The sequence below is a fragment of the Hemitrygon akajei genome, chromosome 3 (genome assembly GCF_048418815.1).
Source record: "Hemitrygon akajei chromosome 3, sHemAka1.3, whole genome shotgun sequence".
In the NCBI taxonomy this organism is placed as follows: Eukaryota; Metazoa; Chordata; class Chondrichthyes; order Myliobatiformes; family Dasyatidae; genus Hemitrygon; species Hemitrygon akajei.
The window spans coordinates 112,683,847-112,697,985 of record NC_133126.1 but is presented as its reverse complement, the minus strand read 5'-3'; the positions used below and the strand labels follow the sequence as shown (position 1 = coordinate 112,697,985).

The window sequence follows — 14,139 nt, the reverse complement described above, 5'->3', positions numbered from 1 at the left end:
ACTGCCGTCTGCCGAGGTAAAGGATTTCCTGTGCACACACTACATTGGTAACAAGTATGGATGTTGCTTGTGAGGGGATGGAGTGGTCTAGTGAGCTGGGTACTCTAACTAGGAGCAGATATGTGTGAAGTACATCGGGAAGCTGAATCAGAGCGAGCAGTTCCGTGGACTGTGTTGAGTTGTTTCTCTAGGTGGATAACTTCAGTGACATCCTGGGAGGGCAAGGAGCCAGCAATCCAAGGGATGAGAGAGGGTATGTTGCTGCTGAAGGTGGACTGATCACACTTGAGATGGACATCAGCCATCGAGGTCCTGATTCACAGGTCACAGAGAGTTCTGAGCACATCCGTGTCAGAGGTTGTTGGGAGCATTGAAGTGAAGCGAGTTAGTATGTTGAATGTGAGAATGTGGGGTAGTTTTGAATGCACAGAGGTCATCATGGTTCATGGCCCAGTCATGTGAGCATTGTAAATGGGTTCAGCACGAAACCAGCAGTGCCAGAGGTGGTAAGTGCATAGGTCATATGGGCAGTGTTAGGGATTATTGTGAAGTTATGGAATTATGTGACTAGAGCAGATATTAATTCAAGTAAGAACCAGCCTTAAGTTCTTAATGTAAATGACAAGCAGTAATTAGTCTGAAGTTAAAAGGTTAGCTTTGCAAACAGCATAGTCTGCAGAGTACAAGCTGCTGGCCCATAGCAAGGGGCTGGCTACACACAGATATAGTTTGCAAAGTAAAGTGACATGTGATGTATGCATCAGCCAGAACTTACGACTATGGGGTTATGTCACCCCTAAATTGCAGGAGGCAAATCGCTGGGTGAATGAGGGAATGGGATGATGAATAGGCAGTTAGCACAGAGCACCCTTGTGGCCATTCACAACCATAATAAATATACCGTTTTGGCCACTGTTGTGGGGGGGTGACCTCCCAGGGAAATGCCAGAGACCAGGTTACCGGCACTGAGCATGGGTCCATGGTGCAGAAGGTAAAGACAAGGACGAGGGAAGTGGTAATGATATTCAGAGAAGCAGTCAGGAGATTCTGTGGAAGTGAGCGGGACACCTGGATGGTATGTTGTGTCCCAAATGCCGGGATCAGGGACAGAGACTTCTCGGATTGTGTCCGCAGCATTTTGGAGGGGTGGGGGGGAGCAGCCAGATGGCTTGGTACATATTGGTAACAATAACATAGGAAGGAAAAGCAAAGAGCTCCTGAAAAGAACATTTAGAAAACTAGACAGAAAGCTGAGAAGCAGGACCTCCAGGGTAGTAATTTCTGGATTGCTGCCTGTGCCTTGTGCCAGTGAGGGTAGAAACAGGATGTTTCACCAGATAAATTCATAGCTGAGAAACCTGTGCAGGGGGCAGGGCTTCAGGTTCTTGGATCATTGGGATCTCTTCTGGGGGAGGCATGACCTGTACAAAAGGGATGAGTTGCACCTGAACCCGAGGGGGACCAATATTCTTGAGAGCAGGTTTGCAGGAGCTATTGGGGAGAGCTTAAACTAATTTGGCAGAGGAAGGGAAGGGACTCAGGATAGGATGGATGATGAAAAAGTAATGAAAGTATGCAGTCGGACTGTAAGGAAAGAGCAGGCAGATGATGGGACATAATTGCAGACAGCAGGGTGAGTATCAGTGCATTAGGGATACAGAATCAAAAAGGGTAGCGAATACAGTACTCAAAGTGTTATATCTCAATGCACAGAGTATAAGAAATAAGGTGGATATTCTTTTGCTCTTTTACAGATTGTCGGGTAAGGTGTTGTGGCCTTCACTGAATCATGGCTGAAGGATGGTTGTAGTTGGGAGCTGAATATCCAAGGTTACACATTGTATCAGAGGGATAGGAAGGTAGGCAGAGGGAGTGGTGTGGCTCTACTGGTAAAGAATGACATCAAATCAGTAGAAAGATGTGACGTAGGATCGGAAGATGTTGAATCCTTGTGTAAAGAAACTGCAAGGGTAAAAGGACCCTGATGGAAGTTATATACAGGCCTCCCAACAGTAGCTGAGATGTGGGCCACAGATTACAACGGGAAATAGAAAAGATGTGTCAAAAGGACGATGCTATGATTGTCATGGGAAATTTCAAAATGCAAGTCGGTTGGGAAAATCAGGTTGGTAATGGATCTCAAGAGAGTGAGATTTTTGAATGCCTATGAGATGGCTTTTTAGAGCAGTTTGTCGTTGGCCTTCTAGGGGATCAGCTATACTGGATTGGGTGTTATGTAATGAACGGGAGGTGATTAGGGAGCTTAAGGTAAAAGAACCCTTAGCAGACAGTGAACACAATATGATTTTGTACGTGTTGTATATTTGGACTTTCAGAAGGCCTTCGACAAGGTGCCACACATGAGGCTGCTTACCAAGTTAAGAGCCCACGGTATTACAGGAAAGTTACTACATGGTTAGAGCATTGGCTGATTGGTAGGAGGCAGCGAGTGGGAATAAAAGGATCCTTTTCTGGTTGGCTGCCGGTGACTAGTGGTGTTCCACAGGGCTCGGTGTTGGGACTGCTGTTTATGCTGTATATCAATGAAGCCAAAATTTTCAGATGATACTAATATTGGTAGAGGAGCAGGTAGTGTTGAGGAAATAAGTAGGCTTCAGAAGGACTTGGACAGATTAGGAGAATGGGCAAGAAAGTGGCAAATGAAATACAATCTTGGAAAATGCACAATTGTGCACTTTGGTAGGAGAAGTAGATGAACAGACTATCCAAAAATCTGAGATGCAAAAGGACTTGGGAGTCCTTGTGAAGAATGCTCTAAAGGTTATCTTGCAAGTTGAGTCATGGTGAAAAAGGCAAATGCAATATTAACATTAATTTCAAGAGGTCTGGAATACAAGAACATGGATGTGTTGCTGAGGCTTTATGAGGCACTGGTGAGGCTTCACCTTGAGTATTGTGAACAGTTTTGGGCTCTTTATCTAAGAAAAAATGTGTTGGCAATGGAGAGGGTTCAGATGAGGTTCACAAGGATGATTCCAGGAATGAAAAGGTTATCATATGAGAAACGTTTGACAGCTTTGGATCTGTACTCACTGGAATTTAGAAGGATAGGGGGAGAGGGATCTCATTGAAACCTTCTGAATGTTGAAAAGCCTAGACAGAGTAGACATGGAAAGGATGTGTCTGGGATCTCCCTAGAAGCTTTTAGAGCATGTTCAAAGGTTGAACATTCAGAGGTGTCTTCTGCTGTAGATATGCAAGTCAAAGGAAGCATTGTAAGTCCAAAATATTGGAATAATGTCATAGTATTTATTGAAATTGTATTAAACTATAGAAATGTGATGTACATTGAGTTTGGGAGACTTTACAGAGAGCGTCTCCAGGCAATGGTGAATCAAGGCCCTTTATCACCAGCTTTCGAGTCTCTCCAGTGACTCAAATCACAGTCACAGCAAGCAAATAAAAAAATGGAAACATTGCTCTGAACGCTGAGGGAGATGCTTAGATTCAGAACACTCATTCAACATGGCCCAGTATTACCATTGCCATAGGAAGGGGCATATTCCACAGTCCCGAAGAAGCTAGCACCAGATAAAGAAGGTGATTCCCATATACAGTATCTTGGAAATATCCATGGACCCACCTGGATACTGTGCAAAAAGTGGAGTCACATGATAGAGAAGATGATATGGGAATTTATTGCACATGTGAATAGAACATAGTTGTTCTGCAATAGGACAGGATGGATATAAGGAATGTTTCCACCATCTGCAGAGAGCCAGACCTAGACAGATTTATACACCTTTGGGGAGACTCCTTGAAAGTCATGGACAATTGACTGCTGGATCTCCGACAGGGACTTCTTTCGAGTTCCCAGTTTAAGTCCTGAGGCATGAGATATACCAGTGATCATGGTGGATTTAATGCATAGATTGAGGTACTGTGATTTTGAAAAGGCCACTCACTGCAAGGAAGCAGAAGTCACTCAGACCCTGGACGACAGTAACTCTTACTGATCGGGTGAGCTGAGAGACAGGTGTAATTTTACAGCCAGCAGACACTAGCTGAGCAGATTTACAGGGATCTGTTCAAGTTGCTGGCAGGAAACGGAGAGTCAGTGGTTGCAATGAAGCTATGAAAACAAGTGATACGATCAGTGGAAACAGGCCCTTTGGCTACCAAGTCCACGCTGACCATCAGCCATCCATTTATAATAATCCTATATTACTTCTATTTCATTCTCCCCATTCCCAGTGACTCATTTGAAATTCTACCACTCTATGGGACATTAACCTACCAGCCCACGTGTCTTTGGGCTGTGAGAGGGAACTGGAGAGCCCTGGGAGGCCCATGCCTTCACCAGAATGACTTACAAACTCCACAGCAACTGAAGTCTTGGTTAAAGCCAGGTCTTTGGCATTCTGAGACAGCGCCGTTGCGCCCTCTTAACTTGGAGTCATCAGTGCACTCATATATGTAGCTTTCTATTCATTCAGTCAAGGCATTCACAAATTTATCCTTAGGCTGAGGAGTCAGAACAGATGACCATAGCCCCAGCAGAGGAATGTAATGGATGGGGAGTAAACAAAGGTCAAATACAGAAAGATGCAGGCACAAGGGCCACAGTCTGAGACACTGCTACTCGAACATTGATCTGCACATTTGCTTTTAAGAGAGTATGTTGGAAAGGCAGAGAGAGACAAATGCATAAAGACAGTAAACTCAAAGGACAACGGGAAGATGTGAATTTTTAATATATGTAAACAGCCCTGTGTTCCTAAACTAAATGGATTGAATTGCCTAGTTGGGCTTGGAGGCAGGGACTGCAGTGTCTGGGCTGATCTGCCTGGTTCTGAATCAGACTGCAAGTTCCTAGCTATGGTTTTACTTGTTATCCTGAATGTTAAACTAAAAGTACGCTTCAGTAGCAGAGGTGCTGTGGCTTGTATGAAATCGGGTGCACAAAATGCTGGCTTGTCTCGGATGGCAGCAATAGATCATCCGATGAGCTTCACCAGCCAAGCAATCAGAATCAGACTGCCCAGATACCCTGGTTGAACCACTTGAACTGGGCCCACGTTCAAGTCGCTGAAAAGGCCTTGGGTTTAATGGCTGTTATGTTATCTCTTTCAGTTATCAGAAAATTATAGCTCCAATTGGTCACAGGAACTCCTATCAAAGCTAAACATCTACAATATCATGTACCAAGATGTTCCTAACACTCCACCAGAATATTACACCTGCCAGTTTAGACTCTCCAAATTGGAAAGGTTGGTATTGTGTTGCCTATGGGATGGATGTCATGAACTTGGAAAAGGTGCAGAAAAGATTCACAATGAAATTTACCAGGACAGGACACAGATTGGATATGCTGAGAGACTAAAATGAGAAGAGATAGACTTGAGGTGAGAGGGGGAAATTTAAAAGGAACCTGTGAGGAAGCCTTTTTTTCTCTCATGGAAGGCTGTGGGTATGTGCAATGAGTTGACGGTGGAAGCTGTAGAGATGAGTTCAATTACAATAGAAAAGGGAATGTGGGACAAACATAGATACTGTAAGTGAGACTAGCTGGGTCAGGCATCTTGTTTAGCATGGACATGGGCCCAAAGGGATTGTTTTCCATACTATACTGAAAAAATCCTGGGATTCTATTACCCAGCCCTTGGGATCCTTTGAAAAAATCCACCTCCTTAACCAAGTTACTGGCCAACTGTGTGAATGCCTCCTTATAGGATGTGTGAAATCTCACTCCTCGTCCTTCTCAGCACTAAATGGAACTGTAGAAATTGGGTATTTGTGTAGTGTGATTGTACCATTGGTTAATCTCATTTTTGTTTGTGGTGTGATGCTGCTGCTCCTGGATTATTTTTGGGATTGTTCACCTGAGCAGATTTTCTACCTTTGGAAATCAGGAGGAAAACTAAATGTCTGCATTCAAAAGCTTATTTTCTGTGCAGGTACTTAAATAGAAACAATCAAGAAGACTTCTTCTCTAACACACAAAGACATGAAATAGTAAGTATTGATGCCTCAGCGACATTTCCAGCCTGAAGCAAGACTCCATACTTTGGCCACTGGCTTTGCAAGTTTGGCAAGTTCCCACCTATATTTCTTTGAACCTTCCTCCATCTGATTATGAAAAATATTTTCCTGGGAACAAGGTTGCTATGTAATATAAGAATATTGAATTTATGTCTGCGGGAGTCACTCTGCTATGCTGAAGCCGATCGTAAAATTTAAATTAAAAATAAAAATATAAAATGCTGGAAGAGCACACCATCTGTGCAGAGAGGATAAAGGAAGCAGGTCAAAGACTCCTCATCAGAGTTGGGGGAAAGTGAGAGTTAGGACAAGGCATGGGAAATTGCTAGCTGGACAGAAAGTAGCAATTCAAATAGCAGAAAATGGCAAGTGAGGTTTCAAGAGGATCTATGATCTTTACAATCCTTATAAATAATTTACATTTTGGTAAATTGGCTTATTATTCTCACATGTACTGAGGTACAGTAGGAAAAAATCTGTTTTGCATGCTATCCATACAGATCATTTCATCGTATTGTACATTGATGCAGTACTGTACAAGTGAAAAATTATAACAGAATGCAGAATCTGGATCAAAGGACGCAAAAACTCAGTACAGGCCCTTTGGCTCACAATGCTGTATTGACTTTTTAACCTACTCAACCATCAATCCAACCCTTTCCTCTCACAAAGCCCTCCATTTTTCTTTCATCCATGCACCCATCTGAGAGACTCTTAAATGTCCCTAATGCTTCTGCTTCTACCACCACCCCGGCAGTGCACTTACAACTCTTCCTAAAACAACTTGAGGATTCCCCTTATAATTCCCTCCAATCACCTTAAAAGTTTGTCCTCTTGTATTAACCATTGCTGTCCTGGGGAAAAGGTGCTGGCTGTCTACCCCATCTATGGTTCTTATCATTTTATACACCTCCATCAAGTCAACTCTCATCTTTCTTAACTCCAAAGAGGGGGAAACAGCTCCAGCTTGCTCAGTCTTTCCTCACAAGGCATGTTCTCTAATACAGGCACCATCCTTGTAAACCTCCTCTGCACCCTCTCACAATCTTCCAGAACTGAACACAGTGTTCCAGATACTGTCTAACCAGAGTTTTAAATTGCAACATTAGCTTACAACTCTTGAACTTGATCACACAACTAACGAAGGCCAACACACAATACACCACCTTAACTACATCATCAACTTGCGCGGCAAACCTGAGGGATCTACCAGCGTGATCCTCTGTTCTTCCACACTGCTAAGAATCCTGCCACGAACCTTGATTTCTGCCTTCAGGTATGACCTTACAAATTATATAATTTTGTACTTCTGTGAATTTAACTACATTTGCAACATTTTAGCCCAGCTCTGCATCCTGTTAATGTCCCATTGTAACCTTCTAAATTCCCAACAACATCACCAATCTTCCTGTCATCCGCAAACTTACTAAATCACCCCTCCAGTTCCTCATTCAAATGTTCTATAAAAGTACAAAGAGCGGGGTCCCAGAACAAATCCCTGTGGAACACCACTAGTCACTGATCTCTATTCAGAATATGCTCACCTATTCCCAACCTCTGCCTTCTGTGGGCAAGCCAATTCTGTACCCACACAGCCCAGTTTCCCAGGATGCCATGTCTCCTGACTTTCTGAATGAGTGTACCACGGGGGCATTTGCTGAATATGGTGTTACAGTTACATAGCAGGCAGGCAAGAAGGTGTAAAGCTACAGGCATGTCAGGAGTTTGTCTGATTATAGAAGTCCAACTTATCATATAAGATTTGCTTGGATTTTGGTGTTGTTTACAAAATTTCACACTCCAGCGATAACAAAAGGAGAGTTTGAGAAAGGGGAAGATGATCATGGGGATAAAACCATAGTAACCCTGGCCTCATCCTAACAGGCTCTCATATCCAGCCCTCAGTCATCCCCTCTGCAGCATAAAGTTCCCTTGCTGGTTCTCTTTCCCAGTTCTGTTGAAAGCTCTTTGGCCTTAAACATTAACTCTGTTTCTTGCTTCACAGCCATTGCCTCAACTGCTGAGTGTTTCCAGCATTTTATATTTTTATTCCTAATTTAAACCAGCTGCTTTTTAAAAAAAAATTCCACTTTGAGTGAAAGAGCTTGGATACAGGCCCTTTGGCCCAAAAGGTCAATGCTAACCACTGTGCCATCTAGCTGGTCCCAATTTCCTCCATTTGACCCTCTGAGCCCCACCCTTCCATGTACCTATCCAAGTGCGTCATAAATATTATTATTCTACATGCCTCCAAAACATCTTCTGGAAGCGTATTACATATACTCATCAACCCCTGAATGAAAATGTTGCCCCTAAGTCACCTAACTCTTTTTCCCTTTCACCGTAAGCCTATGTCCCCTAGTTTGGATTCCCTAGTCTAGTCCAGCCAGCCTCTCCCTGTAACTCAGGCCCTCAAATCCCGGCAACATCTTAGTAACTCTTTTCTGCACTCTTTCCAGTTTAATCTCATCCTTCATATAATTATGACCAAAACTGTATGCAGCTCTCCAATGACTTATGCAGCTGTAACATGATGTCCCAAAGCCTAGAATCGATGTCACGTCCCAAAGCCTAGAATCGACATCACGTCCCAAAGCCTAGAATCGACGTCACGTCCCAAAGCCTAGAATCGACATCTTGCCCCAAAGCCTAGAATCGATGTCACGTCCCAAAGCCTAGAATCGACATCACGTCCCAAAGCCTAGAATCGATGTCACGTCCCAAAGCCTAGAATTGACATCACGTCCCAAAGCCTAGAATCGACGTCACGTCCCAAAGCCTAGAATCGACATCTTGCCCCAAAGCCTAGAATCGATGTCACGTCCCAAAGCCTAGAATCGACATCACGTCCCAAAGCCTAGAATCGACGTCACGTCCCAAAGCCTAGAATCGACATCACGTCCCAAAGCCTAGAATCGACGTCACGTCCCAAAGCCTAGAATCGACATCATGTCCCAAAGCCTAGAATCGATGTCACGTCCCAAAGCCTAGAATCGACATCACGTCCCAAAGCCTAGAATCGACATCATGTCCCAAAGCCTAGAATCGATGTCACGTCCCAAAGCCTAGAATCGACATCACGTCCCAAAGCCTAGAATCGACATCATGTCCCAAAGCCTAGAATCGATGTCACGTCCCAAAGCCTAGAATCGACGTCACGTCCCAAAGCCTAGAATCGACATCTTGCCCCAAAGCCTAGAATCGACGTCACATCCCAAAGCCTAGAATCGGTGCCCTGACTGATCAAGGGCTGCATACTGAATGACCTTTGCACCCCGGTCTACCTGTGACACCATCTTCAATGAACTATGTATTTATACATCTAAGTACCTGTGTTCCATTACAGTTTATAAGCTGTTTTGTAATACTTCACACTTAGTCATACTAAAATCCATTTGCCACACCTTGACCCACTTCCCCCGTCATCTATAATAAACTTCTTCACTTTCAAAACCACCTCCTAATTTCATGTCATTTGCATGCTTACTGATCAAACCTTGTGCATTCACATCCAGATCATTTATATAAGGATATAAAGATTCCTGACCCTGAACGCTGCAGTATACCTCCAGTCACTGGCCTCATTTCTGAGAAACAACCTTAATGTTAATATCAAACTTACAATATGAATCTAAATATTAAATGTTACTTTAATTTGACATTTTATATGTCTGATTCTTAATAACAGTGGCAATGAGCCTTCCCTCAATTTAACATTTAGTTGTCCTTTGTAGGTTGTGATGTCTTTATAGATTCTGATGTTTGCCTCACTTTTCTCTTTGACAGGTTTATCAGATATTAGAAAAGACTGTTTATGGAGTTCAGCGGAAGTCCCAGGTTGGTATTGAAAACCTCCTAAGTGAACAAGTGTTTTCAGCTGCATTCCCCCTTCATGATGTAAGTACTAAACTTTGTTCACGTACCAAAACTCACAACCTCAATAAAGTTTTCTGATGCAAGTTAGCTGAGTTAAAACTGGGAATGTGATGCATCATCAATAACTCTCGGAGATGGCAGGCGAACGATAGGCTTTTATTAGCTGCAAGAGACCACCACACAACATCCTGGAGACTGAGGGAGGAGCAGTGCCCCAATCGCCTTTATACAGGGGTCTGTGGGAGGAGCCACAGGAGCAGTCAGCAGAGGGGCGTGTCCAGACCGGTATATGTAGTTCACCACAGAATGCAGAAGTCAAAACAAGGACTTCAACAGTACTGCAACGCTGAGTACAAAGATCAAAATAATTTCAATGAAGTTAAGTGAGTGGTCTTGCATTTTGAGACTACGCTGAGTCTAAGTATAGAAAAAGAAAGAAAGTTGTAAGTATCGAGGCAAGAAGATGCAATTAAAAATGTCAGTGCAGGTTAGTACAGAAATAAAAAGAGATTCATTTCAGGCGGAAAGAGTTAAACACGGAAAAATTGTGCTTAGACTTGAATAGAATAATTCTTAGACTGCACTCAAGTACTACGATGTCAGGCGATACCAGAGCAGGCTGGGTGGCTCACAGTGAGACGGTTATAGCTGCAGGAAGGTTTTAGTGGTCAGCTGGACAAAAAGAAGTGGTCAATTGTATGGAGTCTGGAAGGAAATGTGGTGTGGGTGTGGTAAACTATGTGTATACCTGTCTGGACACGCCCCTCTGCTGACTGCTCCTGTTGCTCCTCCCACAGACCCCTGTATAAAGGCGATTGGAGGCACTGCTCCTCCCTCAGTCTCCAAGATGTTGTGGTCATGTTTGCAGCTAATAATAGCCTATCTTTTGCCTCCCATCTCCAAGAGTTATAGATGGTGCATCAGTGGGGAGGGCAGATGCCCAATAATTTGGAAACTGGAGTACAGAAGAACTGTGGGACTGTGGGTGCTCAAGGGTGAAAGTGATTTAATTATCCTCCCACTACAGTCTCATCATTACCTTTGCCAATTTAATCCATTTGTTTGGATTGTGTAGGCCAATTACACACCAGTTTGTTCTACTAACCTATACCAGCTTGTACTGACCTGTTGCAACATGTATTGGCCTTGGTGTCTTGTACTGACTTCTACTTACCCTTACCATCTGTGCCAACTTGTTTTGGGCTGTAGAGCTGTAATTTATAATGCTCAGTGCTGTACTGGCCCGCGCAGGTCAGAATCAGTACCGTACTGGCCCGCGCAGGTCAGAATCAGTACCGTACTGGCCCGCGCAGGTCAGAATCAGTACCGTACTGGCCCACGCAGGTCAGAATCCAGCTGCTCTGATTTAAAATTCACTAGGACAGCAGCTACAGGAGGCAGCTAGAAATGTGCAGGAGACATTGGTCAGAGCTTGAGGTTTAAGAGCAGAGAGAGCACACTGGGTCTTCATAGCTGTGGAGTTGCGTTCCATTCACAACACACAGAATGACTACATTAAAAAGGTACAGAGATGATTTAGAAGGGTGCTTTCCAGTCAGGGTTATCCCATTTTAAAAAGAGAACATGTTGGAAATGCTTAGCAGGTCAGGCAGCATCTCTGAAGGCATGAAACAGGGTCATTTTTTTTGTCACTGATCCTTCAGATCCGACCAGTTAGCTGAGTTTCTGCTTGGCAAAGGGAATCCATCCGCAGTGAGGAGTTGGGGAAGGGAGGAGAGTGAACGAGGACAGGAGAAAGAAAAATAGAAAGAATAAAATCATCAGAATAATGGGGGGGGGAGAGAAAGGAGAGAGGGTTAAAAAGACAGAGGGTGTGCATTGAAAGTGAGGGGGGTAGGTTCAAAGTGGGTGTGGGGATAAGTTTTTAATCAGAGAGTGGTAGATGCCTGGTTTGGTGATGAGGCAAATACATTAGAGGCTTTTCTGAGATGTTTAGATAGGCAAATGAATATGAGGAAAATGGAAGGATGTGGACATGGTGTAGCTAGGCAGGATTAGTTTTGTTATTTACTTTTTAGCTGGTTCTACACAACATTGTTGAACAAAGGTCCTCTTCCTGTGCTGTACTCCTCTATGTCTCCGTCTATGCTGGAGAAACCAAGGAATGACCGAGAGCAAAAAAGGAGAAATGACTGGATTTGGGTATGGCTTCTGGAAGGTTAACATTTATTCTGAGGTATATTTTACCAGCTGAAGCCTTGCTTGGTGGAAGGGAATTGGATGAAGCAGTCTTGAGATCCTTTGTATCCCTGCTAATTTTCCACCCTTTAAAGTGAATGGTGAGAAATTGATCATGAGTTGTAGTCTGTGTGGAGGGGATCCATTGGCAGGCAGGGCAGAAAGCCTGTCATGAGCAGTCTGGCTGGAGACTTCTGTCAAGGCGATGGAAACGAGAACAACTTGATGGAAGAGCTTGGGAAGGATATGGCTGATAAACTCTAATCAGTGCCAGTGCTTGGGAAGATGTTGGAGTTCATTGTTAAGGATAAGGTTTCGGGATACTTGAGGATTCATATGATAAAGTAGGCCAAAGTCAACATGGTTTCCTTAAAGGAAAATCTCGCCTGACAAATCTGTTGGAATTCTTTGAGGAAATAACATTCAGGAGAGTCAGTGGATTTTCAGAAGGCCTTTGACAAGCTGCCACATGTGAGGCTGCTAAACAAGGTAAGAACCTGTAATATTACAGGAAGTATACTAGCATGGATAGAAGGTTGGCTGGCTGGCACGAGGCAAAGAGTGGGAATAAAGGGGACTTTTTCTGTTTGGCTGTCGTGACTAGTGGTGTTCCACAGGGGTTTGGTGCTGGGACTGACACAATTGATGGCTTTATGGCCAAATTTTCAGACAATACAAAGATAGGTGGAAGGACAGGTAGTGTTGAGGAAACAAGAACTCTGCTGCGAGACTTGGACAGATTGGGAGAATGGGCAAAAATGTTGCAGATGGAATATAGTATAAGGAAGTCTATGGTTGTATGCATTGGTAGAAAGAATAAAGGCAAAGACTATTTTCTAAAAGGGGAGAAAATTCAGAAATCAGAGGTTCAAAGGGACTTAGGAGTCCTCATCAAGTCAAGTCAAATCACTTCTATTGTCATTTCAACCATAATTGCTGGTACAGTATATAGTAAAAATGAGACAACGTTTTTCAGGACCATGGTGTTACATGATACAGTACAAAAAACTAGACTGAACTACGTAATTAAAAAACAACACAGAGAAAGCTACACTAGACTACAGACCTACACAGGACTGCATAAAGTGCACAAAAACAGTGCAGGCATTACAATAAATAATAAACAGGACAATAGGGCAAGGTGTCAGTCCAGGCTTCGGGTATTGAGGAGTCTGATAGCTTGGGGAAAGAAACTGTTACATAGTCTGGTTGTGAGAGCCCGAATGCTTCGGAGCCTTTTCCCAGACGGCAGGAGGGAGAAGAGATTGTATGAGGGGTGCGTGGGGTCCTTCATAATGCTGTTTCCTTTGCGGATGCAGCGTGTAGTGTAAATGTCCGTGATGGCGGGAAGAGAGACCCCGATGATCTTCTCAGCTGACTTCACTATCCGCTGCAGGGTCTTGCGATCTGAGATGGTGCAATTTCTGAACCAGGCAGTGATGCAGTTGCTCAGGATGCTCTCAATACAACCCCTGCAGAATGTGATGAGGATGGGGGGTGGGAGATGGACTTTCCTCAGCCTTCGCAAAAAGTAGAGATGCTGCTGGGCTTTCTTTGCTATGGGACCCACCATGAGACCCACCAAGGTTGTGTCATCGGCGAACTTGATGATGTGGTTCTAGCTGTGTGTTGCAGCACAGTCGTGGGTCAGCAGAGTGAACAGCAGTGGACTGAGCACGCAACTCTGGGGAGCCCCCGTGCTCAGTGTGATGGTGTTGGAGATGCTGCTCCCGATCCAGACTGACTGAGATCTCCCAGTCAGGAAGTCTAGGATCCAGTTGCAGAGGGAGGTGTTCAGGCCCAGTAGGCTCAGCTTTCCAATCAGTTTCTGAGGGATGATTGTGTTGAATGCTGAACTCAAGTCTATGAACAGCATCCGAACGTACCATGCAGGATATCCTAAAGGTTAACTTGCAAGTTGAGTTGGTGGTAAGGAAGGCAAATGTTTTGAAATCATTTTGAATTAATTTTGAAAGGACTAGAATCACTAGACTATAAAAACAAGGACATAATGCTGAGGTTTAATAAGGCATTGGTCAGCCTGCAGTTGGAGTATTGTAA

At 43.8% G+C, this 14,139-nt stretch overlaps 1 protein-coding gene across 6 annotated transcripts in view; it reads left to right on the top strand.

Annotated features, from left to right (window-relative positions):
• LOC140725299 (anoctamin-7-like) overlaps positions 1–14,139 on the top strand; it is a 209,795-nt gene that overhangs the window by 117,272 nt on the left and 78,384 nt on the right. For 5 of the 6 annotated variants that reach the window (XR_012098312.1, XM_073040598.1, XM_073040595.1 and 2 more), the window contains 3 exons: positions 5,095–5,231; positions 5,919–5,976; positions 9,790–9,900. Coding sequence is in view for 5 of the 6 variants with exons in the window: in XM_073040598.1 (XP_072896699.1) it covers positions 5,095–5,231; positions 5,919–5,976; positions 9,790–9,900 (306 nt within the window). In the remaining variant the exon portion in view is untranslated. The remainder of the gene's footprint in view (positions 1–5,094; positions 5,232–5,918; positions 5,977–9,789; positions 9,901–14,139) is intronic. The other variant, XM_073040599.1, reaches the window with a different exon arrangement.